The sequence below is a fragment of the Rhamphochromis longiceps genome, linkage group LG6, assembly GCF_057381845.1.
Source record: "Rhamphochromis longiceps isolate RC_006_pf linkage group LG6, R_longiceps_female_GT1.1, whole genome shotgun sequence".
NCBI classification, from domain to species: Eukaryota; Metazoa; Chordata; class Actinopteri; order Cichliformes; family Cichlidae; genus Rhamphochromis; species Rhamphochromis longiceps.
Genome location: NC_140562.1, coordinates 32,041,766 through 32,068,287, shown reverse-complemented (window position 1 = coordinate 32,068,287; position 26,522 = coordinate 32,041,766). Strand labels below are relative to the sequence as shown.

Genomic DNA, 26,522 nt, shown 5'->3' with positions numbered 1-26,522 from the left:
TAAGGACAAATAATTTCTTTACTTATCTTTAGTATAATCGTGGGTTATAGAATAGCTCCCACTGGAATGATCATACGTCTCAGCATTACGTTAACAAAAGAAGCAATCAATATTGTCTCATGTTTCTCAGGTGTGTTTTTATGTCAAGTGGGTTTGTTTGCAGGAGGCTGAAAATACTGAACTGAAAAGTGACTCTCCATAACACACCAGGACAATTGTTTTATCCATGTAAGCAGGAGGTTAAATATGATGAAGCAGAACTGATAGTAAGGACTCTGTACAAGACATACCTCTTCACTGGACCTTAACTCAATAGCAGCAATAATCCCTTGTGGTTTTTTTCAGGTTTCTTAAAAGATCCTGAAACACGACTCTGTTTAGACTGGCTCTTTTGTTTTATTAATCCAAGGAGCAGTTTAAAGGTATTCGGGAGAGATCTGACAAAGTGCCAAGAAACCTGTTTGGTATAGGAAATGAATAAGGATACTAACAGCTAAGTAACAGTGGTGCTTCGGGGAAAAATTTAGTGATACAAGAATAAGCCAAGAAAGAAAAACCAGTGGGCCCTGTATAGTAAACATTAAGTGCAATTGTACTTTACAATTTCATAGAACCTGAAAAGTGAGAAATGCATTTTAAAAAAAGGAAGACAAAGGTGAAGTTTTAAGGTGATGACTCATCAATGGTACATTGCATTGCTTTTAATAACCACTTAAGGCTTTAACAATCTAACAGAAACTGAACAGAAATAAAAGCCACCTTATATTTAATCATGCTTCTGGTATTTGTGTAATTGTGTTAAAAAAAAAACAACAACAACAAAGAACAGACTTAGTGATTCATCACCTTTTTTAATCATAGGGTAAAAGCAGTTAAAGCTCCTCCCACTACAATCCATGACCATAAATAACACAGTATGACTGTAACAAGATAATAAGCTACTCTGAGTAAAATTAATTTTAAATCAATTAATTTTCAAAAATGTTCAACATTTTAAGGTCAAAGCTTCCAGCTTGTGAGGATGCACCGCTTTTCTTTTTTATATGACAGCAAACTTCAAACTTCTGTTTAACATTTTACAGACCACAAATATGTTTGAGCTTACCTTTAAACACAGTGCACTGTGTGCCACTAAAAGCCTTTATATGCTGGATTAAAAGAAGATGTAGGTCAACACCTACATAGATTTTGAAGTAGGTTAAATAGTGTGTGTGTGTGTGGGGGGGGGGGTAATTAACTGAAATAGAAGAAATAGAAGGTGACTTACACGATGTTTTGCACTTACAAAACGAAGAAACGAAGTAAAAGAGAATAAAATATTAAAAAGTGTCTTGTTTTAGTCTTTTTTTTTAAATTATATCAGCAAAACGAGGCGAGGACAACTGAGCATACTGATTTTAGATTAAGCCTAGCTTTTAACATGTTAGCATTTTGCTTATACGCAAACTGCCTACTTTTTGATAAAATATACATAAAAAAGGCGGCACCTTTCTCGTTTCACTAACCTTTCTCTTTCACCAGTGAGCAAAGGTGTGGGTTAACAGTCATTTGGTGACGACTGAAACTCATATTTGCCTCAGTATCACAGTGGTATACTCATTCAGAGATGAATGTAATTGCAGCGTGGGATCCTGCTTCTATCACTACCTGCAAACTTTCCGCTGTCGTTGCTATCCAACACTCACCGTTTCTAGGGAACTGTTGCCGGGCAGAGCGCTCTCGGACAGCGCGAGCCCACTTCTCTGCCTCCTCCAGGTTAGCTTGCGGGTCCTGGAGCGAGGCGAGCCGAAAGCCCTGCTCCACTCTCTGCCGCGATACCTTGGAACTCATCCACCGCCGTTTGAGCGGGTAAAAGTAGGCGACTAAGTACGCTGCCTTATTCGCACTGTCATTTCCCCGGTAAGCCCGGCAGCCGACACAGTCCTTCAGACTGAGCACCACCTTGTTCCGTCCGACAGGTGCCGACGTGAGCCTCTGGACGACGAGGTCCTTCTCGGTCAGGATGACGGCACACCTGCCTTTTCGGTTACTGGTCCCCGTAAATTCCCCGTACAGCTTCACCAGACTGGTGGACTCCAGTTTAGCTCTGCATTGATCCATCCTGAACAGACGCCGGACCGGAGAGACCGGGACGCAGAGGGGATCCGGGAAGCAGAAGAAGCAGCCACACAGTCACATAGCTAACGTGAATGATGCGAGCAAAGTAGACCGGAGGACTGACAGGCTGCTCCGGACCGCTGTGAAGGCTGACGGAATCAAACGCTACATATCCGGTGACATTTCAAAATAAGAGCCCCAACACTGAAAGCGTTGCAGCTCCTTGTGGGACGCTGCCTAAGGTTTCAAGTTATAGTTATTTAGGAATTGCCAGGGTTTAGTCAATGGCTTATAGTCAGAAAATAAAAACGTAGATATTTCACGCAGTCACAATATTAATATAAATAAAATTATTTAACACTACAAAAATGTAAGTTTGTTGTTTTGTTGTGGAGCCATTTCTGGTATTTCATGGATCATATGACTAAATGAAATCCAAATTTTAAAAGTATTTTCAAACTACTAACAGGATAAAGATAAAATAACTAATTGATGACTGAAAGTTTAATTAAGAAAAAAACAATTAAATATCTCTAAAAAGTAAGATATTCCAATAAAATGTTATTTCTTTTTCCTTTATTGCCAGCTAAAAACAAGTTTCTGCTATAGGAGAATCAGTCAACTTAACATTGCTTAATCGACTTAAATCAAAAACCTTATATTTTTTGTTTTGTGTTTACCGAGTTTTTATTTATGCGATTTCATAGATAATGGCATTTACAGTCCTGGTGAAATCAAAACCTGTTTTCCTTTAGCTTTATTCAGGTCCGTGAAACATGCACATTTATTTATTTATTTACAGATATACCCTCATCATTCGCTGTATGTGATTTGTATTACGCAAAATCCAGCTTTTATTTTTAATTCATCCCCACATTTGTCGGTGTTTTTCTTTGTCTGTCGCTGGCTTCATATTCAGTTTTCACTGAACTTTGCTGTGCAGTAGTTTTCTCCGGCTGCAAAAGTCGCAGTATGCTGCCCCCTAGTGTTTATGAGAGTGGAGTAACTGTGTAAATTTAAAAAAAAAAAAAAGTCCCTGAACAAATAAAACTGAACTGAGTAACAATTACGAACAAAACACAAACATAGAACAGATGCGCGCCTGTCATCACTGTCATCACAGCAGAAAACCACTGACCACTGAGGCATTCAGTAATGCAGGTTTTTAAACAAGCACATGAAGAATAACTTAAGAGTTAAAAAAGAAACTACCTGCACAACTTACTTGTCCTGAACACACCTATAGAGAAATGTTTAACATGTTTTTTATGTTTCCTTTGGAGGCGGCTGTGCACTGTAAAAAATCGTCTACAAATTTTATATCAAGTTACTGTAAAACATTTATAGTATTTCTACTGAATTTTAATATATAGTATTATTACTTTATTTTACACCTTTCCAGGATGTAAAAAAAAACCCAAAACAATAAATAAATATAAACATCATATAGCTTGCCAATAAAATAGTTAAGGACATCACTGCTTTAAGTGGCAGCTTGTAAAATACCTACATTTTAAAAAATACATCTTTCTTACAACCTGGCTTATTTCATTGATGTTTGCGGACATTCATTCATGCACAGTTCTCTTACGGTCCTGCCACAGCATTTCAGTCAGATTAAAGTCTTTACTTTCACTGGGCCATTTAAACACCTTGAGGTATTTTAGCCAGTCTGTTGTAATTTTGCTGTTGTGATTGCAATTGTTTCCTTTACCTGACCCAGTTTTGGCCTCACAATTGACCCGTAGAATACTTTAGTATGTAGATAAGTTCATGATCTCCATGACTGCAAGGTGTCCAGATCCCGTGGATGCAAAACAAGCCCAAATCCTTACCTTTATACCACCGTGCTTGGTGTGTGTTTGTGCTGATATGCTGTGTTTGGTTTACCTAACATGGCGCTGTTCAAACAGCATTCCCACTTTGTTTTCTTATCTGAAATGGAAATGAATGGATGGATTAAAAAAAACGAGTTTAGCTCAAATATCTCTTTGTGGGCTGGAAAACAGAAACAGAGAGGAGGAGTCTAATTTCATCTGAGACCACTTGTTAAGAAAAACGATGAATAATTATTGTGGATTAAGGATGCCCTTTTCTGATAATCGCTTGTGGGGCCATTTGGGCCAAGCAAAATTTTGTTGTGACCACAGACCTGTTGAAAGTGGGTCTCACGTGATGTGATGCTTTACACACATCGTTTCATTTGTTGTTGTTTTTGTTTGTTTGTTTTCTGCGCTCTACATACTCAAAAGGGAAATATTTGTCTCTTTTGCTGCTGCACCCTTTTAAACTGCCTGTCTTTGTGTCTGTTTTATGGTCAGTGAGAAGCAGGCAGTCCATAGATCTACTGAAACCTTCTGGGGAATGCACATTTGTAAAAACGTTAAGAGAAAACCTGAGAGTGGATTCCCAACATGAAGAAAAAGCTACGATCATAGTATTTTTTTTTATTGTCCTTGGGCAAGACACTTTACCCTACCGCCTACTGGTGTTGGCCAGAGGGGCCGATGGCACGATATGGCAGCCTCGCTTTTGCCAGTCTGCCCCAGGGCAGCTGTGGCTACTACTGTAGCTTGCCTCCACCAGTGTGTGATCCGGCGACCGCACAGGCCACTGCATGACAGAATAACAGCTCACTGCTTCTTCTCTAAATAGTTCCTGCATAGTTTGGAGCTGTGCTTTGGGTCATTGTCCTGTTGTTTGAGAAAACTGTCTCCAACAAAGTGGCAGCCACAGTGTTTTGGCAAAGGTTTGCAAAATGGAATGACAGACTTTATTGTTCAAGATCAATTTTATCCTGTGCATAACTCGCACTTTACCACCAAACATTTCCTCCATCACCCTCATCAAATGGAGTCCAGCACTCGTCCAGTATCCGTTTATGTTTTTCCACATTTTGACCCAAACACCTCCAACTTTTATCAAAGATCCTCTCTCCAGTGTCTGTGTTCTTTAACTAGCTTAATTCTTTCCAATCTCAGATATGGCCCATTTTGCAATGTTACAAGTCCAGCATCCAGAACCCATTTCATCAGTGCTGACTTTGAGTCATCATTCACAGGACAAGGACACAAAAGAAGACTCTGGAGACAAGTAGAATTAACAAAAAGTGAGCAAACTGTGAGTTTGATGAGACGGCTTGTAAAAGTCCACAAGGGAATGACATGACTGTGACACTCACTCACTCACTCACTCACTCGCTCACACTGAGGGCTAATCAATAGAATGAGATGCTGAGGAAACAAGACAAAGGTGAAACTAATGAGGATAACGGCACAGAGGAAGTAAAAATAAGTGCAAAACACAGGAGATACACGACTACCAAAATAAAACAGGAAATAAGAAACAAAAACTGAAACAGGTGTTCACAGAGACTTTACAGAATGGATGACTACAAGGCAAGGCAAGGCAAGGCAAGTTTATTTGTATAGCACAATTCAACAACAAGGTGATTCAAAGTGCTTTACAGAGACATTAGAAACAAGAACAAATAAAAAGCATGATTTAAAATTGATTAAAACAAGCAAATAAACTAACTAACTAATTAACAAACAAACAAACAAACAAACAAACAAACAAAACAGTATATAAAATCAAAACAGATAAAATCAGAACAGTAGATAAAATCAGTAGTTAAATGTAAGTTTTGAAATTTAAGCTTAAAGTGTGGATTTGGTGCTTTATTCAAATGCAGCTGAGAACAGGTGAGTCTTCAACCTGGATTTAAATAAACTGAGTGTTTCAGCTGATCTGAGGCTTTCTGGGAGTTTGTTCCAGATATAAGGAGCATAAAAGCTGAATGCAGCTTCTCCGTGTCTGGTTCTGACTCTGGGAACTGATAAAAGACCGGATCCAGATGACCTGAGGGATCTGGAAGGTTCATACTGGGTCAGGAGGTCATTGATGTATTTTGGTCCTAAACCATTCAGAGCTTTATAGGCCAGCATCAGAACTTTAAAGTCTATCCTCTGACGGACAGGCAGCCAGTGTAAAGACCTCAGAGCTGGACTGATGTGGTCCACTTTTTTGGTCTTAGTGAGGACTCGAGCAGCAGAGTTCTGAATGAGCTGTAGTTGTCTGACTGATTTTTTAGGTAGACCTGTAAAGATGCTGTTACAGTAATCAAGCCTACTAAAGATGAATGCATGGACTAGTTTTTCCAGGTCCTGTTGAGACATCAGATCTTTTATCCTTGATGTATTCTTGAGGTGATAGTAAGCTGACTTTGTTATTGTCTTAATGTGTTTTTCTAAGTTTAGGTCTGCATCCATCACTACACCCAAATTTCTCGCCTGGTTTGTGGTTTTTAGATGTATAGATTGAAGTTCTCTGGTGACCTGTAATCGTTTTTCTTTGGCGCCAAAGACTATTACCTCAGTTTTGTTTTTGTTTAGCTGGAGAAAATTGTGGCACAACCAGTCATTGATTTCCTCAATGCAACAGATGAAGGACTGAAAGAACGAATAAACTCAAACTGCTAACAGAGAAAAAACACCCAGAACATAAAAGTAAGAGAATACAAGTGAAAAAGCTTGAAATCACACTTACACAATAAACAACATTAAGGACAAGACACCCTGAAATCCAAAAACAGACAATAATTCTGTTTTTGGATTCATACATTTCTAAAACGAATAAAACCTCAGATTCAAATCCCAGAATCATGACACTTTGATGGGTATTTTATGTATTGAAGCTTTTGGCTGAGAACTTGTTAGGTCACCTGTTTCTTTAACTGGAGATGCACTTGTTTGTCTGTTTTGTACTATGGGCTTCCTCTTCTCTTTCTACTGTAGTTAGAGATACTTTGTGCTTTTATGAGTCCACACTTTTGTATGTGTTCGCTTTTGGTCGCCAGCCTGTCACAGCTCAACTAACTATACTTATTCTTTTTAATGACCCACGGTGTTAATGAATTGGAAAAGTTCTTGTTATACATGTATAACAACAAAAGTCAAAGTCAAAGTCAAAGTCAACTTTATTTGTCAATTCTGCCACATGTACAGGACATACAGAGAATAGAAATTTCGTTACTCTCAAACCCTAGATGAAATAGCAAATGAACATTTAAATATAAGAGAGTGATTAAAAAAATGCAAATAAAATAATTAAAAAGTAAAAATTTAAATAAATACAATACAAATTAACAAGAAAGCTATGCAATATACAATATACAATATTCAGGTAAGGGTAAATGACATTGAGTGTAAACCAGGCAGAGTAGTGCAACAAACTATTCTAAAACATGAATAGTTAAACGAGCATGAAATAAAAATGTAACAAAAAGGAATTAGAATAGAATATTGCATAAACATGTACCAGAGACCCAAAAGTTTTGAACTGTGTCATTTGGGGATTACATTATCTTCTCATTTACAGCATAATGGCTGGTGTAATGATAGGCTGTCCATTTAAAAAAATATAAAGAACTCTAAACGTTTGGCTTTTACTTGATGAGGCTAGTAGCAAATATACAGAAGTGTGCTTCTATTTTAGCTGTATTTACTGAAACGTGCAAACATGCATGGAAATGCAGCATGAAAAGAAAAACCAGAGTTTGCACAGTTTTGTAAGTGTGTTTGGGATCATGGTCATGCTGAAGAGTACACCAATCAGACGCTTTCCAGGTAATATTGCATGGTGGTACTTTTTTGTGTTCATAACTCCATCAATTTGAACAAGATCTCCATCACTACCGGCTTAAATGAAGCCCAGAAAAAAACTCAACACAGCCTCCACAGAGTTTTACAGATGGCTGTAGACACTCACTCTGGTGCCTCTCTATTGACCTTCTCCTCATATTTCCATCAGACTTGTTTCCACTAATTTTCAGTCCAGTTTCAGTCCTGTTTCCCTTCCTTAAGAACGGCTGCTCAACAGGTGCCATTTCTTTCTTGAATGCAACACCTGTGGATTAATTTGCATTATTATCTTTAGTCTCCTTTCTTTTCATCTCTGCAGGTACAATAAAAATGTTGTATTCAATCTTTCTTATCATATGAACACAGCAGCTGCTTCAGATGGCCAACAGATGGCAGTGTTAGCCTTAGAAAAAGACAGTTGATGGCCACAAAAGATGGTTTAAAGTACACAGACTTTTAAATGTGACTATCACCAAGCAACATGAAAAACTGAACAAAATTTCTGAGCTGTGCAAATGAACATATTTTTTATTTCGTTTTTCACAAATGATATCTGGAAACCTCAAAGGCAGTTGTTTCAGATATGTTTTCTAGCACTGGCGGTTTACCTGATTACCTTCCACACAACAAATGCACCTCGTATGATGCATTTGTTGTGCACAACAAATGCATCATACGAGGTGCATTTGTTGTGCAAAAGATCACTTTCAGTACATGAGTTTATTACTTTTCAGTGTGCAGTGCATAATGTATTTTGTCATCGGCGCTGCTATAATACATTTCTGTCAACATACGTTATGTCTTATTATTGCAGGAGAAAGATGAGAAGATAATAAGAAGTTGCCTGATTTCTCCTTGGTCAAATCAAAGTCGTTCTCACATTTTGCTCCCGGCACTGGCACATCATCCACAGAGGGAAGGAGGGGAGTGGGAGGAGGAGGAGGTAAACATATAGCTATACAGATGGGAGTTAGTGGTCCCAGTAAACACCTGGAGCCAGAGGGGAAATGAGATGATCTTATTCACATGCAAGTCTTGTGCTGCTAAAATTGCACAGCTTTTCATCCACTTCACACCAGAAGATAGGCAGGCATCACCTTTATTGCTGCTTTAGCTGTGAATAATTTTTTTTTCCCTCTCTGCTGACATTCAGGGTTCACTATGAACATGAACATATTATGTAATTTACTGCAAGGGGAAAAGAAAATGCCTCTGAAAAACGTACAACGCAAAATCATTACTCACACTCTGGGCTTCACAACAAAAGAGCCTTTTCAATCCAAACTGCAGGGTAGATGCTTATTTCCTAAAAGCTATTGATTGAAAATGGCACAGCTGAGGAGCGGCACAGGAGCTGTGAATGGAGACAGTAGAGTCTCACTTCCAGCCTTCTCCAGCTGTGAGCACTATTGCCGCTTGGTATTGAAGGAGGGGAAGAGGGCCGTCCCTGCACACGGTGTTTTTCATGCCACTTGTGAGACACTGCTGTCACTCCCACAAGAGATTGAGCATATAGTTTCGAGAGGTTTCCTTTCAAAAAGGCCAATGAACACGACCGTGTCTTCGCTGTATGCTTCCACGTGTCCTGGTTTGATTGCCATCACTAGCTATCCACACCATCTGGTTTCATCTCCTGAGCATGAACCCATTGGCACAAGCTTAATAACTGATAAGCAGCCATTATCTGTTGTTAGGGCAACTCGGTGCAGATGTCAGCTTAGTGCATATCAATACAGTCGATACATTACCCTCATTATTGCTTATATAACGTGCAACTCAGAGAGCTACTCTGCCCTACCACCACCCCACACCCTTGACGCACACACAAACACAGTGACAGATAACTGAGTGGGAGGAAGGAATGTCATATACCTCAGAATTTAGTTTGCATTGGCATCCAACATGACAGATTCCCTGTCTGGGTCGCTTAGCACTGATGGCTCGCAGAAAGGTTTTGCCTGTCTGCCTGACTCTCCTTCAGTTGCCCCTTAATTCTGCTCTGTTTCTTCGGATGCCCACCCTCCCCTTTGTCAAGGAGATGCCATAATTATGTAAGACTTATGTAAAGCTGTCGCTTGCTGGCAAACAATGAAATATTTCTAGCTCTGAAATCATAGGTTTAATGGTGATAACCATGAGAAATGTACACCCACGCATTGTGAAATGTATCATTTAAAACTAATAAAGTTGTCATTGGCTGTGTGCTTCATGGAAAGTTAAATATATATGCCTGTGTAGTGTTAGCAGCTCAGTGAAGCTGCAGGGACTCTGTTGTGCTTTGATGCCAGCATGTTAACATAAGGGGGCAGTTGCAGTGGAGGCTGCTGTGACACCCTTAATAGAAACGAAGTAGAGTGGTGACAATTACTCTGCACATGCTCAGTTGCACTCTGTCGCTGCCTGTGGAGCAGCAGCAGGATCATTTTTACCGTGGGAGATTTCAGAAGTCTTTTAAAGTGTTTTAATTATTAGATTGACAGTTTTTTTTCCCTCCTCTCGGAATTTTTCATGTGTTTAAATTCTAATGTCAGCAAGTATGCAAGATGACATGGCTGCAACACTGGGGTACATGGTTGAGCTCTTTGTCTGTCTGTGCTGATACATATTTCTGCTATACCAAAAAATAATGCATATTTTATGGTTTCAAACTGTATTAGAAATAGAAGATGCTAATTATGCTAATCATATTGCATTAGCCCAGTCAATTAGGAGACATGGTCAAGATGAGCTGCTGAAGTTCTAAACAAAGGGTCAAAACTTAGAAAAAAGGTGACTTGAGTGATTCTGAATGTGGTATGGTTGCTGGTGCCATATCAGCTACTCTGCGTACTTCAGAATATTTATGTGCTGATCTGCTGGGATTTTTCCACTGAACCATCTCTAGGCTTTATGAAGGTGGGGTCCAACAAAGAGAAAATATCCAGTGGGCGGCAGTTCTCTGGGAGAAATGTCAGAGGTCAGAGGAGAATGGCCAGACTGCTTCAAGCTGATAGCACAACTGTAAATGAAATAATCCCTTGTTCCAACCAACAAACGAAGCAGATGGGCTCCAGTAGCAGAAGACCACATCTGTCAGCCAAGGACAGGAAATCGAAGCTACACAGGTTCAGTAAAATTGAACAGTAGAAGTTTGGAAAAATGTTGCGTGGTCTGATCAGTCTTGAGTCTTTCTGCTGCAACATTCAAATGGCACAGTCAGAAATTAGCAGAGGATGGTTTCATCCTGCCTTATATTCAGTGTTGGGACTAACGCGTTATTAAGTAACGCGTTACAGTAACTACGTTATTATTGTGGTAACGAGCACAGTAACTAGTTATTATGCCAAAATCAGGAACGCGTTACTCGTTACTGGGATTTAGATAGGCTCGTTATTCGTTACTTCGTGTGGTGGCTATCGCGGAGCTTCCACAGATTCAGTAACATTAGCAGGTGGTGGAGGCAGCAGCAGTAGCAGGTGGATGAAGGAAAAGGGACGCAGAAGGAAAAGAGACCCGAGGCGGCCGCCGGGCCAAGTGTGAACTGAACTTCAGGTAAGAAGTTATGACCTGCAGTCTCTTTGGGTCAGATATGAACCAAGTTTAGGTGGAGTTTATTTTCGTTATTCTGACTTTTTCCATACTGCGTGCTAGCTAGCATGACGGAGTTTCTATACAGCTGGGTGGTGCTATGAAGTTACTGATGTTGAACTTTATTTTGTTCATAAGTTATTAGAGTTGCCAACCGTCCCGTCTGGTATTCAGAGAAAATATTACGCGTTTCTTATTGAGGTGAAAGGGAACAGTTTGTCCCGTAATTCAGCTACAATGAAAAAGGCACAAAGCTGGAGTTATTCTGTGTCTTTGCTGCACAGCCGCCTCTTCTTCTTTCATTCTCCCCCCTCCCTCTCCCGTTTCTACTTCAGTCATGAAAACTGATCAATGATCAGCTGATCGGCTCTCTTGTTTGTTTATCGCTCACTCACCGCTGGTTTCCAGAAATCAGCGGATGTCGCGCTAAACAACAGCAGCACGTTTAAGCTTGATCAGCTATTGTTAGAATTTATTTAATATTAATTTCTAGTGTCAGCTGATGTTTGCTGGAGCCACAGCTGCAAAAAAGCTGCTGGTCATGATATGGTTTGGTTATCTGGTGAGAGGGAAACATGAAGATGAAACCAGGAGATGTCCTTACTGGATCATCAGAGCTGTGATGGAGAAACAGGTTTACCTTTTAGGTGACATGAATGAGTTGAAGGGAAGTTATGAACTGTTTCTGAGAGACAAATAACACCAGGATCCTTTTCTAAGTAGCTGACAGCTGGTAACTGTGCAGGGGCGGATCTAGCAAAGTGTTGCCAGGGGGGCATGTAGGTGTAACACTTCCAGCTCTTCAAGAATCACAGACGCTCAGAAGGGTTGGCTTTTCACAGTTTACTGCAGAAGACATAAAACACATTCAACAGGTGTCTTCTGGTGGTACCGGCAATTGTAGCTCCCTCACAGTGCAAGCGCGCGCTGTCTTAACAGACTTACAATTAACTTTTTAATAAAGAAAAGGTGGAAAATAATAATTTCTCCCATTTTACAGTCTGTCATACTGAGCTTGTATACAAAAGAAATCTTATGACTAATAAAATACATTCCACAATCGTATAAAACAAAATAACAGGATAAACATAAATACCACCGACTAAACATTTCCCTCTAGTGGACAAATTAACAATAGCGCATTACATCTTCACTTGCTTGTGCTTTACAGACAAAATGGCTGTTAACAAGCTCACATACCTGCAGAAGACATAAAACACATTCAACAGGTGTCTTCTGGTGGTACCGGCAATTGTAGCTCCTACAATGTAAAGCAACATCACAAAAAGCACAGAAAAACGGTAAATCCAAACACATTTCCTGCTATGCGCAGCAACCACTAGGGGGCTGACAAAGACTAACTGCCAAAGAGCATAAATACGGCAGAAACACTATTTAACAGCAACCCGCCTTTGTTTCAGTTACACAGAAACTTTCTAATATCAATATGAACCTATATACATCGACATATATAACTTATGTAACAACATTCACACCAGAAACCATAAAAATGCCAGAGCCTTTCATTACCGGACTTACCCTCACAGTGCAAGCGCGCGCTGTGAGGAGCGGAAGCCTTAGCAGCTTCTAAACGTTAGGGTGAGATCCGGTTTCTGGGTTTTCAAAATAAAATACAATTTTAAAAAAAATGATAAAATTCACACTTAAAATGATAATTAAGAACAGGTAAGTGCATGTTTTTCATATGTATTATTAACTCTGTTACACTCACCCCCACTGAATTTTATCAAATTTGAGCCCCAGGTACCCACACTAGTATGCACCAACCAACCAGAGGTCAAAAATCACAAACACCAACTAAACGTATCCCTAAGGATGAAGTGGGGTGGGAGCAGCGCCAAACTCCCAACCCAGCAACTGGCAGCAGGGTGCCCGAAATACACCCTACTAATAACCCCTTACAAGGTGTGTACCATGGCTCAACAGAAAGAGAAAAAAAAAAAATGTAGAGTACATAACAGCAAGTACAAATCCCATCATTCAGGTAGGCATATAAACAGAACATTTAGTTAGAGAAGGACGGGATCAAGGACTTACAAACTGACTTCACGTCAAACCTGTCACGAACCACGACTTGATTTGACATTGTCTGGATCAGTCTATTCACAGGTTTGACAAGTCGCCCAAGTCTGGTTCTGATCTGGGAACCATTCCCGGTTTGGCTATAGTCAACCATTGGGGACTGAGCAGCAATGGCAGGAGCAACTACATCCACCACTACGTCAGGTGTAGTAGAGCATACTTGTACACCCTCCCCACAGCTCGTAGCAATATTGACCTCCTGGGACGCCATGCTAGAACCGGTTTGGTCAAAGTTCACTTCAACAGACAAGGCCGATGCGGCTGGCAAGACTGAATCCACGCTTGAAACATCAGTAACATCTCCCTGAGACCGGCTGGACTCCGTCAACTGCGACACCCATGCAACTGTCCTCTCTCCAGGGTCCAGAGGTTCAGAGATAACCTCCAGGTCAGCTGTCCCACCCATGGCATTGGGTGAGCGGTTACCATGAGCACCAACACAGCTCACAGCAGGGGCATTCAAATCCCCCTCCCCAGACGCAGCCCCATCATCATCTTCAGGCGCCGTGTTTACATCCCACGTAGAGGAGACGTGATCCGAGGTTCCAGCATCATCCTCCAGGGGCAGGAAATTCGCCACCAACAGCAGATTCCGGTGGACCACTCTCTCTCGTCCGGAAACAGAATCACGGATCTTGAAAGTGTGAGTATCATGGTTCACATTGATCACGGTGTAGACCGTTGACTCCCACCGATCAGCAACCTTCTTCTTTCCCCTCTCTTTCTTGTTAGCAACCAGGACTCTGTCACCAACCTCAATCCTGGAACCCTTCACTCTCCTGTTATAGAGTTGCGAGTGACGACGCTTCTCCTGCGTAGCTCGGGTGCGTGCAATGACCATTGCTTCCTTCACATCTTCCCTGAGGGAAACCACATACCTGTCATAACAGGTAACAGCAGGATCGCTCAGGACAGAGCGGAACAGAATGTCAACAGGCAACCGGGGCGTGCGACCAAACATTAGGTAAAAGGGTGCGAATCCAGTTGTCTCATGTGCGGTGCAGTTGTACATGAACGTCAGAGTCTGTAGCCGACGTGGCCAGTCCACTTTCGAGTCTGGTGGTAGGGCACGAATCATTCCACCCAGAGTCCGGTTGAAGCGCTCCACACTGCCGTTCCCCATCGGGTGGTAAGGTGTCGTGTGTGTCTTCTTCACACCAGAGACCCTGAGGAGCTCACTTATCAATTGGCTCTCAAAATTAGCACCCTGGTCGCTGTGTATCCTTTCCGGAAACCCGAACACACAGAAGTACCTGTCCCAGAGAAGCCTTGCAACCTGTTTGGCCGACTGGTCCTTGCATGGGAAGGCCTGCGCCCAGCCAGTGAAGTGGTCTGTGATGACCAAGACGTCGACGGACTTGTTGTGTGAGGCCTCAGCCGACCAAAAGTCGATGCAGACCAACTCCAACGGTCTGGACGAGGACACGCTGACCAAAGGAGCACGTCCCTCCGGTTCGATAGTTTTACTGACTACACAGCGCTGGCATCCCCGTACATGGTCTCTCACATCACGCCCAAGGTTCAACCAGAAAAATCTCTTTCTAGCCAGGTCTAAACTCCTGAACTGGCCCTGGTGACCGGCATCATCATGGATTCCTCGGAGGACCTCAGCCTTCAACGAGTCAGGAACCACGAACTGCAGTCGTCTGTTACCTGATATCTGGTCTCTGGAAACTCTGTACAACACGCCGTTGTTGAGGACCAGCTTCTCCCAGTGGCTCAGGTATCTTTTAACAAGGATTAGGTCCCCTACCCGCTCTCTCCTCGAGGGTCTCCTGTGTCTCTCAACGTAGAAGACGACGCGGGAAAGCACTGCATCCTGCAGCTGTGCGTCCCTAAGTTCTCTCTCTGAATGGGCAGGTAAGGCCTCCAGACCGGGGGACACCATCTGTGGCAGGTGATGTAAAGCCTCTATTGCTCTCCCTCTTGGGCCGACATCCCACTCGACATGTGACTGCAAAACAGCTGTGACAGCATCTTCAGCCAGAACCAAGGGATGCAGACTCTGCGTGCCTTGGGACATGATGGAAGCTCCACCACCGGATCCACCATTCACCTTGCAGTCGGTGGACCACCGAAACGCCCCCTGGATTGATGCATGTGAAACATCTTTTGCCTCATTAAGGAAGTCTGCATATCTCTCAGCCAGCAGTCTGTCACTTACATTATCCTTCACAAAAGGCAATCGGCTCAGGGCATCTGCCACAATGTTCTGACGGCCTGGGACATATTTAATGTCAAAGTCATAGCTTGCAAGTTTAGCCACCCAGCGTTGCTCACAACAGTCCAGCTTTGGCTTGGTTAAAATGTGGGTCAAGGGGTTGTTATCAGTCCAGACGGTGAACTTGTGACCTTTGAGCCAATGACTGAACTTGTCGCAGACCGACCACTTTAACGCCAGAAACTCCAACCTGTGTGCTGGATAGTTTCTTTGAGACTGAGACAGGGATTTGCTGGCAAAAGCAATCGGTCTGGGCTTGGTTCCACCGTCCTGGATTTGAGCCAACACTGCTCCAATGCCATCCAGTGATGCGTCTGTCGAAAGCAAGAAGGGGCGAGAGAAGTCTGGGTGAGCCAAAACGACTGTATTTAACATCAAGCTCTTGAGCTTCTCAAAAGCCTCCTCTTCTCTGGATGTCCAATCCGAAGCACTCAACTTCCTGCATGGCCGCCTCACCTTAGTTGTTCCCTTGCCCTTCTTCACAGCACCTCTCAGGAGCTCAAACAGAGGTCTGGCAACAGCAGAGTACATGGGGACAAAGTGTTAGTAGTAATTAATCATCCCCAAAAATGATCTGACCTTTCGTTGGGAAGGAGTCACTCCATCAGTGTCCATGAGGTCCACGCTCCTCATGTTTGCGATAACTTCGACTTTGGATGGGTCTGTTGATACCCCATTTTGATCGATGATGTGACCGAGGAACTTCACGGATTTCCTCAGGAAGAAGCACTTTCTGGGGGCCAGCTTCAAGTTATGCCCGCGCAGCCTCTCAAACACCATTTCCAGGCGCTGCAAGGCAGTGTCCTCGTCTGGAGCAAACACCAGGAGATCGTCCAGGTAACACAACAGGCTCAAATAATTCTGGTCACCAAAGATGCTGGTCATCATGCGCATGAAGCTTGCAGGGCTGTTGCACAGACCCTGCGGCAGCCGATTATACTCATATAGACCCATGGGCGTGGTGAAGGCAGAATATTTCCTATCATCTTCATGCAGCGTCATGTTGTAGAAGCCAGATGTCAAGTCCATGGTACTGAACAGGCTGTTTCCCCCCAAAGCAGCCAGACAATCTGCTTGATGTGGAAGAGGATGGGCATCCTTCAGGGTTCTCTTGTTGAGCCACCGGAAATCGTTGCAAATGCGTAGATCGCCATTCTTCTTCCACACGAGCACCAATGGTGATGCATACTCACTGGTCGATTTCCTGATGATATCCCTCTCCTCCATCTCAGTCAACACTTGTCTCAGCTTCTGGTACTGGCTTGGGGGCACACGCCTGTAGGGAAGTCTGAAAGGTCTGTTATCTGAGAGGCGGATGCGATGCACAAAGTTTTTGGCTTCCCCACAGTCGAGATGATGGCGGGAAAAGACATCCTCGTACTGCAAAACCAGGTCAGCCATCCTCTCTTTACACTGTCCCGATGTCTCACAGGACTCTATGTCAACATCACCAAGCCCAACAAGTTTGAGTTTCTCCGTCATGGAGGTGGGCGTGACTTGTGGCGACATGGCCGACTGATGGCTGCTAGCCAGAGTTGTCTCCTGGAGCGCTGAAGCATCAAAGTCCTCGAGCGCCACACAGGAGTACACATCTGCTAGTTTGGCGTTACGTCGCAGATGTACAGGCTGCTCAGACATATTGATCAGTTTCAATGGGACCCATCTATCACCCCACAAGGGAGTAACCAATCTAGCAACCAAAATCCCTCTGGGTGCTGAGCGGGATGACGAGGGCTCTGTCATCACTGTACTGCCAGGGGAGACATTGATGTTCTTTGGTAGTTTTCCCCATACCAGATATTCGCGACCCGGTTCAAGGGACACAGCTGAGTTACACCTAACCGTGCCCACTTTGTCCGGGACGTCCGAATCTTTCCATGGGGTCAAACCAGAAAGCATAGACAGAAAGTTTTCAGTCTCAAGGTTGGTCTTAGAGCAATTACTGAAGACCGTGTTCCAGTAGGGCTCACAACGTTTAGACTGGTGTAATATGTGCTTAATGACGTTCGTCCCCAGTAACAGGTCATCAAGCTGCCCTTGAACCACCAGGATGGGAACTATCATTCTGCAGCCATACACCTCCATTTCCACATTGAGGGCATACTTAGGCTTCACACGTAGTCCTCCACACCCAACAAGGGTCACATCCACTTTGATAACATCTTGATCAGATATCAGTCCAGACTCACGCAGAGTCACCTCGGCTGCTTCATTCATGCTGCAGGCCATGGATCCACTGTCCAGCATACCACCCATTTTCAAAAGCCCACCGAAAGTGACGGGAGTGTAGAAAAGACTGTCACTATTGCCGACTTTGTGAACGTTTTGGAAGATAACTTCAGAATCTTTGCATTTTTGTCTTGCCTCCTCATACACTGACTCCGCATCACAGGTATCAGCAGTTTGGGAGTTTCCTGTAAGACCTGCACTGCCTCCCACCGAATACAGGTCGGTTAGTTTCCCTCCGGCTGGACCTGGGTAGACGTACTAGCCGGGCAAGACAACCGAACATGGCCAGGAGCAAAGCATGAAAAGCACAGTTTGTCAGATAGGCAGTGTGATACTGTGGTATGTCTTGGATCACTGCAGACTTTGCAGGCATCCTCCCTCCTCCGTCTATTTCGCGAGAACTGATTAAACGCCCCTCTCCTTGGTGTCTGAGTGTTGTGGTGCTGCATTCTCTCCATCATGGCCTGAAACATATCCACCATCTGACCCATGAGCCTTTCCTCTGACTGTTGAAGATTTTGACTCACCGCAGTCGAAGGGGAGAAACTCAGACTTCCGACGAGGGGATCTCGTGTTGCAGTGGTGGAGGGGAACGAGTCCACTAACCCCTGAAAACCTGAGGATGGGGGCGAGAAGCTTCGGGAGCGTCCCTCCGGCACAGCAGCTGCAGGTGAGGCGTTCGGGTGTACGGTGGTGATCGTAGAATTATAGCTCTTCAACTGTGCAGCGCCGCTGGCTCTACCATTAGCACTCACCTCCCTTTGATAATCATCAATCCTTTGTTGTACGTCTCGAGCAGTCCACTCATGGACAGGCTTGCACTTGAAGACATAAGACAACTCGGGGTCAGGACAATGTTTCACAAACATACATGCTACTTCATGAGTTAAAGGGGTCGCTGTCTGCCCCTGTCTGCGTAGCCCCTCTATGGCTAGTTCAGCAGCCTTGTTCAGTCTTATCCAATAATCTACCGGGTTTTCACCCCTGGTAGGGAGCGTTGCATAAAAGTCAGCAAGAGGGAGGCACGATGAAGAATCACTGAAGTAATGGCGAAGGACACCAAAGACCAGATCAGGTTTCTGTTTGACATCAAGACCTGGGTCACTACGAAGAGCCACTCTGACCACATCTCTGGCCTTCCCCATTAAGTGGCTAATAATTTCGTCAGCCTGGCCATGAATGGGGACCTCTTGCTTCCACAGGTAGGTTGTTGCCATGTCAATCCAGTCCTGAACAGAACATCTGTCTGTGCCATCACCCCTAAAAATTTGAAGCTCCCTATTGGGCTTAACATGGACAGTTACATGTGGTACATCTCGAGCGGTACTGTTACATTGCTCAGTTTGAGTCTTAGAGTCACCAATCAGGTTCACAACGCCAGCTGACAACAGTTTAGTAACAATGGATTCACCAATCTGGGCTCCTATTTGCTCAACCATGTCAGTAAAACTGTGTACAGTATCACTGTCTCTAATTGGAGTGGAAACCTGGGGCATATCACCCACACCCCTACCGATGGGAATAAAACTCGGGCTTTGGCCTAGCCCAGTGTCACTGCTCACAGGACCAAACTGTGTGACATTACTGGCGTCAACTGCATGAACTAGTCCGGCACCTCTACCCTTAGGTAGTACTGGAGTGACAAATTTATCCATCGTCAAATCACACACTTAAGATAATAACTGCATGTGCACTCCGTTAGGGAGAGAAAAACAAACAAACCCAGAGATAAAAATAAGAAAAATAACAGTATAACAGTAGCAAAACGAGGGAAAGAAAAAAAAATTATAATAATAATGTCCAAATAATTTGAGTGTATAACCACACGTTGTATATCAAAACACAGACACTTTCACCCTTGTCTTATTTCAGTCACACCCCTCACCTTTTTGTTTGTTTGTTTTTTTTTGGGGGGGGGGTTTCGCTTGTTTGGGTTTTTCTTTTGTCTAAACTCACTTGGTTACAACAACCCACATTCAACTTGTGAACAGCAGGGGAGCAGAACAGCAGCCACGGCGATGAGCATCAAGCTGATCTGAAGATCCGAATGGTCACGGCACCAGTGTAACACTTCCAGCTCTTCAAGAATCACAGACGCTCAGAAGGGTTGGCTTTTCACAGTTTACTGCAGAAGACATAAAACACATTCAACAGGTGTCTTCTGGTGGTACCGGCAATTGTAGCTCCCTCACAGTGCAAGCGCGCGCTGTCTTAACAGACTTACAATTAACTTTTTAATAAAGAAAAGGTGGAAAATAATAATTTCTCCCATTTTACAGTCTGTCATACTGAGCTTGTATACAAAAGAAATCTTATGACTAATAAAATACATTCCACAATCGTATAAAACAAAATAACAGGATAAACATAAATACCACCGACTAAACATTTCCCTCTAGTGGACAAATTAACAATAGCGCATTACATCTTCACTTGCTTGTGCTTTACAGACAAAATGGCTGTTAACAAGCTCACATACCTGCAGAAGACATAAAACACATTCAACAGGTGTCTTCTGGTGGTACCGGCAATTGTAGCTCCTACAATGTAAAGCAACATCACAAAAAGCACAGAAAAACGGTAAATCCAAACACATTTCCTGCTATGCGCAGCAACCACTAGGGGGCTGACAAAGACTAACTGCCAAAGAGCATAAATACGGCAGAAACACTATTTAACAGCAACCCGCCTTTGTTTCAGTTACACAGAAACTTTCTAATATCAATATGAACCTATATACATCGACATATATAACTTATGTAACAACATTCACACCAGAAACCATAAAAATGCCAGAGCCTTTCATTACCGGACTTACCCTCACAGTGCAAGCGCGCGCTGTGAGGAGCGGAAGCCTTAGCAGCTTCTAAACGTTAGGGTGAGATCCGGTTTCTGGGTTTTCAAAATAAAATACAATTTTAAAAAAAATGATAAAATTCACACTTAAAATGATAATTAAGAACAGGTAAGTGCATGTTTTTCATATGTATTATTAACTCTGTTACATAGGGCATTAACGGGGAATGGGGGGCACAAAGAAATACTTTTCTTTCTTATTCTCATTTAAAATGTCTAGCTTTTAAAAAAATTATTATCTGAATCTTACAACAAACGATTGATAGATTGATGCATATATACCATCAAAACAGTGAACATCACTGTCACAACAGTGTTTATTTTCATTCAAAGGCTTTATGATTTTTCCTATAATGGTGGGCTGGTCTCTAGTAAAAATGCCCGGGACGATTTTCTGTCCCAGTCCAGCCCTGTATGCAGCTCATCTGCAGTCTGGTGTTGCCTACATCTTCCTATTCAGAAGGCAGAATTTCCGAGTTCTGAGTACAATCGAAAGCACCACGACTGCAGTTTTTGTGTTGGATGTAAAAGGCGCACATGACGCTGTGACGTAGGCTAGAATCATGGCAGCAGTCAATGACGGTCCAGGCGTGGGATTTCTCTCGTGGAAATGTGCACATTATCTTTTCCTTTCTATTGGTAGGTGGCACAGTGCACTTGTGGCAAGTAAGCAAGCTAGAAGACTGGCAAAGTTATGGAAGCAACACATTAACAAGAGAATTCTGAGTAAAACCAAAGTTACTTTCCCTAGTAACTAGTTACTTTGAAAGTAACGAGTAACTTGAAGTAACTGAGTTACTTTTGAGAGAAGTAACTAGTAATGTAACTAAATTACTATTTTAAAGTAACTTACCCAACACTGCTTATATTAATGGTTAAGGCTGGTGGTGCTTTGACGTGTGGGGGATATTTTCTCAGCACACATTGGGTCCCTAAGTACCAAATGAACATCTTTTAAACATCAGAGCCTACCTGAATATTGCTATTGGCCATGTCCATCCCTTTATGACCACAGTGTACCCACCTATTGATGGCTCTTTCCAGCTGCTCCATATCACAAAGTTCAAGTCTTCTCAAAGTGGTTTCTTGAGCATAGCATCCAAGGTTATCCAGATGTGGTGAAACAGGACATTCACATCATGGAAGAGGAGCTGTGTGACACTGTCAGGAAGGCAAAAGGGGGTCCAACCTGGTACCAGCAAGGTTTACAGTATCTAATGTCTGGTGAGTGCATATTACATCATTAAATATATATATAAACTCAGTTTTTGATACTTCAGTCTGAACCGCAGTTGTGGATCAGGCAGACACTGCTTTCCCCTCAAGCATGGCAGAAAACCAACAAGCAACTGCAGCGAGCAGACAGCGACAGCACAACCTGCACAACGCTAAAACCGGCAAAGTTTAATTTCTCTCTCTGTCTGACTGGTTTTGCTGTCTTGTTTTCCTTTCTTGTTTCTCTTTGTCTTGATTATGATTAATTATTGTTACCTCATCCGTCCTACCATCCACTTTTCTTTTCATTGTTTTACACATGTATTGTTTTCACTTAACTGCACAAATAAAAAGGCTCTCATTGTCCGCTAACAGTGAGTGTTTGTTGCTGTTTGGCTGACAATTCAACGTTAAATCTGTGGAAACGCTGCTGCTGCTTCATTATGCTTGCCTGCACTAATAATAGACTAATTAATCAGCCAATGATGCACTCTATTATTTCTTATTCAATAAAATGTCAAACAATAGCAATGCTTCTCGCAATCTCTCAAAGTCCAAATTAAATCTATTTGTTATGTCAAAATGACAAGTAATTCGTTTCTCTAATACCATTTTATGTTTTAATGGGTTTAAATATATCAAGTAGCTCTCATGTGGGAGATGCTTGTGTTATTTCTTCTCAGAGGTTTGTTTGACTTACAACACAACCAGCAACAAATTGAGTTTAGCTCAGCTTGAGCTGCCTCCCGGCTGCCACGGGGCATCCAGAGGGCTGAGTCACTCGGTGAACTGAAGTTATGCCAAGAGGAGCAGACAGGGGGAAAGCCCAGGCCTCTTCCTCTGCAGTGGGGGAATCACTCCTTGTTAAATGTGGACGTGGTTTATTGGGTCACCTCCATTCTCGTGGCCTGATTAGTGGAGCATGGTCATGCAGATTTGAGCAGAGGCAGCTGGATTAGCATGATGCTCCAAGCACTGATACATTTTGTGTCTCAGGGGTGAAATGCAGGCTTGCAAAATGACTGAATCTATTTGTCTGGGGTTATCAGAGGGAGCTCTTCAGATTCAGTGAATATCTTGGCCAGTGGGCATTACTGACAAGCCCTGGGGGGGTGTTTACTGAGATGTGATGTGGGCTGCAGAGGGCGAAATGTGATGGCTGGCAGGAGTCAAATCTTCAGATTAAAGCATAAAGCTTACGTCAGTCCCGCTGTAGGTGTACAAATCAAAGGCACGCCATATTTATGCTCATGTTTCTAAAAAAAAAATCAGTCATGGATCAAAATTCTGTTTTTTATTTATTTTTAGCTTATTTGAAAGTATGTCTGACCTCAGCTCTGTCCAGCTCCTTTGCCACGATCGTGTCTTGTGGTTGTTGTTGTTTTTTTTTTCTTTAATTTTCCAGTTTTGTCCTCGGCTTCTTCTTTTAAAGCCATCCATGTGCAATCCAGTCTCATTCTTAGGTGTTACATAATATTGTCAGTTGCCACCGAACCTCACCATTCTGCTCAAGGTGCACTTTTTCACCCATCCTTGAAACACTTGCTGCATCAATATTAGCTATCATTTTAGAGTTTTAGCCACCTACAGCATCCGCAAGTGTAGGTTAAGTGAGTGGAGGTGATGTAAGTTGTAGGTTTATGATCCAGGAGACAGTGGTGGTCGACTTCCTGCTGGTATCTTGATGTTTTCCACTTTGAAATTTGTGGTTTAGAAACCTACAAGCAGCTCAGTTTAGGGAAAGATTATTGACACACCATCATATTTCCTGTCCCCAGGAACAGCTGGGCATATTTATGTTATCTAACTTTTATTTATACAAGTTGTCCCATTGAGACTAAATGTCTTATTTACAAAAGACCCTTTTCAGACAAACACATTGAAATTACAACAATTAAAGTTACTTCATATTTCAAACCATAGGGAGCACACATGAATCCAACTGTGGTGCGTTATTCTTTTAGTTACTTATATTTTATACAATCCCAATTCCAAAAAAGTTGGGCTGTGTAAAATGTAAATAAAACAGAATATAATGATTTGAAAATCTCAGTGTGGTAGAAACAGAAGAAAGGGGTGGGGCTAAATAAGCTTCTTCCTAATCTTTTTTGAACATGACGAGTTATGATTTATTAGGATTATTTTGTTTTCCCTATGTTTTGTGTTTGATTGATTTTTTTTTTTTATATCAAATAGCAAGTTTGACCTTAGACCTCTAACTTCTTCTATAAGTTCAAATAAGGTCAAACTTTCATAAAATGCCTTTTATTTTTAAAACTTTGCCTAAAATTCTCATGCCTTTGTTTGTATTGGCCCGCAATGCATGGTATATGGGTATTATAAATATCGCATTATAATTGGCATGTCAGATTTGACCTCTGACCTCACTTTTATATTTCATATCTGCCAACGGGGCAAATAATAAAAGCCAAACATTGCACTTGTTTTTACTGCACTACAAACTTATAAAATTATTCTTTAAAAGGACAAATAAAATAAATACACACAAAATACAAACTATTCTCTTGAAAGTAAATCCTGCCCAGAGTGTGAACTGCCTCGTGATTTTTTTTTTTTTATTCACATTTTGTATCAGATTTGGGGTCATATGTGGACTTAGGTTTTCACTTATGTTTAATTTATGGATTGTCACACATGACATACACTGCCTATGGCACAGGTTAGGGTGGTGTGTGCGTTGCTGACAGAGTCTCCAGAATCAGAGCTCACGCTCCTGATGTTTTTGGAAATTTACCTGTTTCTAAGCATTCGCTGATTTCGTGGTGCAGGAGAAAACTCCCATAGCTCTGAGAAAGTCATTTACTGTGGTGATATTCTGAGTGATTCAAAGACAGAAGCTCTTCAAACATTTTCGCCATTTTCAGTGTTCAACCTTAGATTTTTAGCCTACAGAATATTTTAATGCTTTTAGATAGTTATATTCTCTAGACACAGTTTAAAGAAGGTCACCATGACAATGCCCACATACACACAGCTGAGTGGCTTACGAAGAGCCCTGACCTCACACCATCCGAAACCACTGGGATGATCTATGACACAAGCCTCAACACGACTACTGATGCAAATCCCACAAACGGGCTCCAAAAAGTAGATTTAATCAGTCGTGTGGAGCTCTGCCTTTGACAGTGGTTTATGGGATTTTGGTTAGTTTCATTAAAATATTATTAAGGGTTATAGGCTACATGTTTTTCATTATTTCTTGCAAAGTTTTGTTCGTGGTCTGAGTTTTTAACAGGCTATATTGCTTTTTTCTGGCTTTGATGAGTATGAGGCAGCCAGCCCACTGCTGTGGTTCCCTGTCACCTCTCTTCCTCCTGCCACAGGGTCAGCTCTCATGATGCTTAGATGCGACCCTTTGGAAGTAGCTCTCCTGTATATTGCCCCTCATGGTCTGAAGTGGTACCTCGGTGGTGCTGAGAGAAGAAAGCATGCTGGTTGAGCAGACATCATGCTATTCTCATAACCTCTCCATCCCACTCAAACCCCCCTGTGACAAAACCACAACCTATACAACCCCAGAGGAACAGCGAAAGAGTGTTTGCATGCAGGTGTTTCGATGAGAGTTTGAAGGGCGGTTATTGCTGCTGTTCTGTGCTAATTGTGTCTGAATGACATTTGATCAGACTTTTATTTTACAGTCTCCACCTGTGGCTGGTTATCAGGTGAGGATTACAGGAGCAAATGTGAGCAAGAAAAAAATTGCACTGCTGTTTTATTTGAGATTCTTCTTTTATTCTGTGTGGACATCATTTTGATTGCAGTGGATTATCCTCTACGATGGCACATAATCACTGAGAATGCCCCTGTGAAGACAACTGGAGATGCAGGCTTCTTAGCATGCAGTAAGACTGCGGAAAGAGCTTTTTCTAAAACCGAAGGAGTACTTTTTCTGCTTAAACCCATCCATGTTTTTTCCCTATACCTGTGACTGTAGGCAGACCGAGCAGTCAAACTCATGTCATGGCCCCTTGTTTTGTTACGTTTGTTATTTTGCCCCTGCTATATATGTGTTCCCCTGTTTAGTCTGTATGTTACGATACAGTTTTCTAATGTCTCATTAGTTTCACCAGCATTAAATTGTTTCCACCTGTGTCTCATTTCCAATGAACAAGCTATAGACAATGTTCTGTCTTCACTCATCAAGGCCCTGACCTCTGACAGGTTCAACATACCCAAACTTTTTTTTTTTAATCTGGATTCACTTAACCTATCATCAGTACTCAGGATAACAGTCGCACGGAGCGATATCAGCATATTGTTAAGGTAACCCAGGTATTCACCTGCATGTTTGCATTAAAGGGGCAACATTAGCAGTATCTGCCCAATCACAACAATGGATAAATAAACTGGTAGAAGAGTGACGAATGCTACAGAGGAAGAAAAATATTTGATACAAGAAAAATTCTTCCTACTGCTTTTTCTCTCTCTCTTGGATCCAGTTTTGTCTTCTTTGCCCTTTTGTGGGTTTAGAGTGTTTTCTATCACCTGGTAAAGTTTAGCGACTTTAGCTCAGAGGTTCAAAACTGAACTGAAAAAGAAAAAAAAAAGAGAAGGAAAACCTAGGATCATCT

The 26,522-nt window shown here is 42.3% G+C and overlaps 1 protein-coding gene and 1 long non-coding RNA gene across 3 annotated transcripts in view; both read right to left on the bottom strand.

The window, feature by feature from the left end:
- LOC146668351 (sphingosine kinase 1-like) overlaps positions 1 to 2,220 on the bottom strand; it is a 38,315-nt gene extending 36,095 nt beyond the window's left edge. Inside the window, exon 1 of the mRNA XM_085410248.1 lies at positions 1,686 to 2,220. Within this exon, the coding sequence (XP_085266374.1) occupies positions 1,686 to 2,100 (415 nt within the window). The 5' untranslated portion in view covers positions 2,101 to 2,220. The remainder of the gene's footprint in view (positions 1 to 1,685) is intronic.
- Positions 2,221 to 12,134: 9,914 nt separating this feature from the next.
- LOC146668350 (uncharacterized) lies at positions 12,135 to 20,525 on the bottom strand. Of its 2 annotated transcripts, none has more exons than XR_014912146.1 (2): positions 19,816 to 20,525; positions 12,135 to 12,567 (listed from the first exon to the last, which is right to left on the bottom strand). It is a non-coding gene; the product is annotated as an uncharacterized LOC146668350 (long non-coding RNA). The 2 variants fall into 2 exon arrangements; XR_014912147.1 differs by lacking the exon at positions 19,816 to 20,525 and adding an exon at positions 12,846 to 12,861.
- Between the last annotated feature and the right edge of the window lie 5,997 nt (positions 20,526 to 26,522).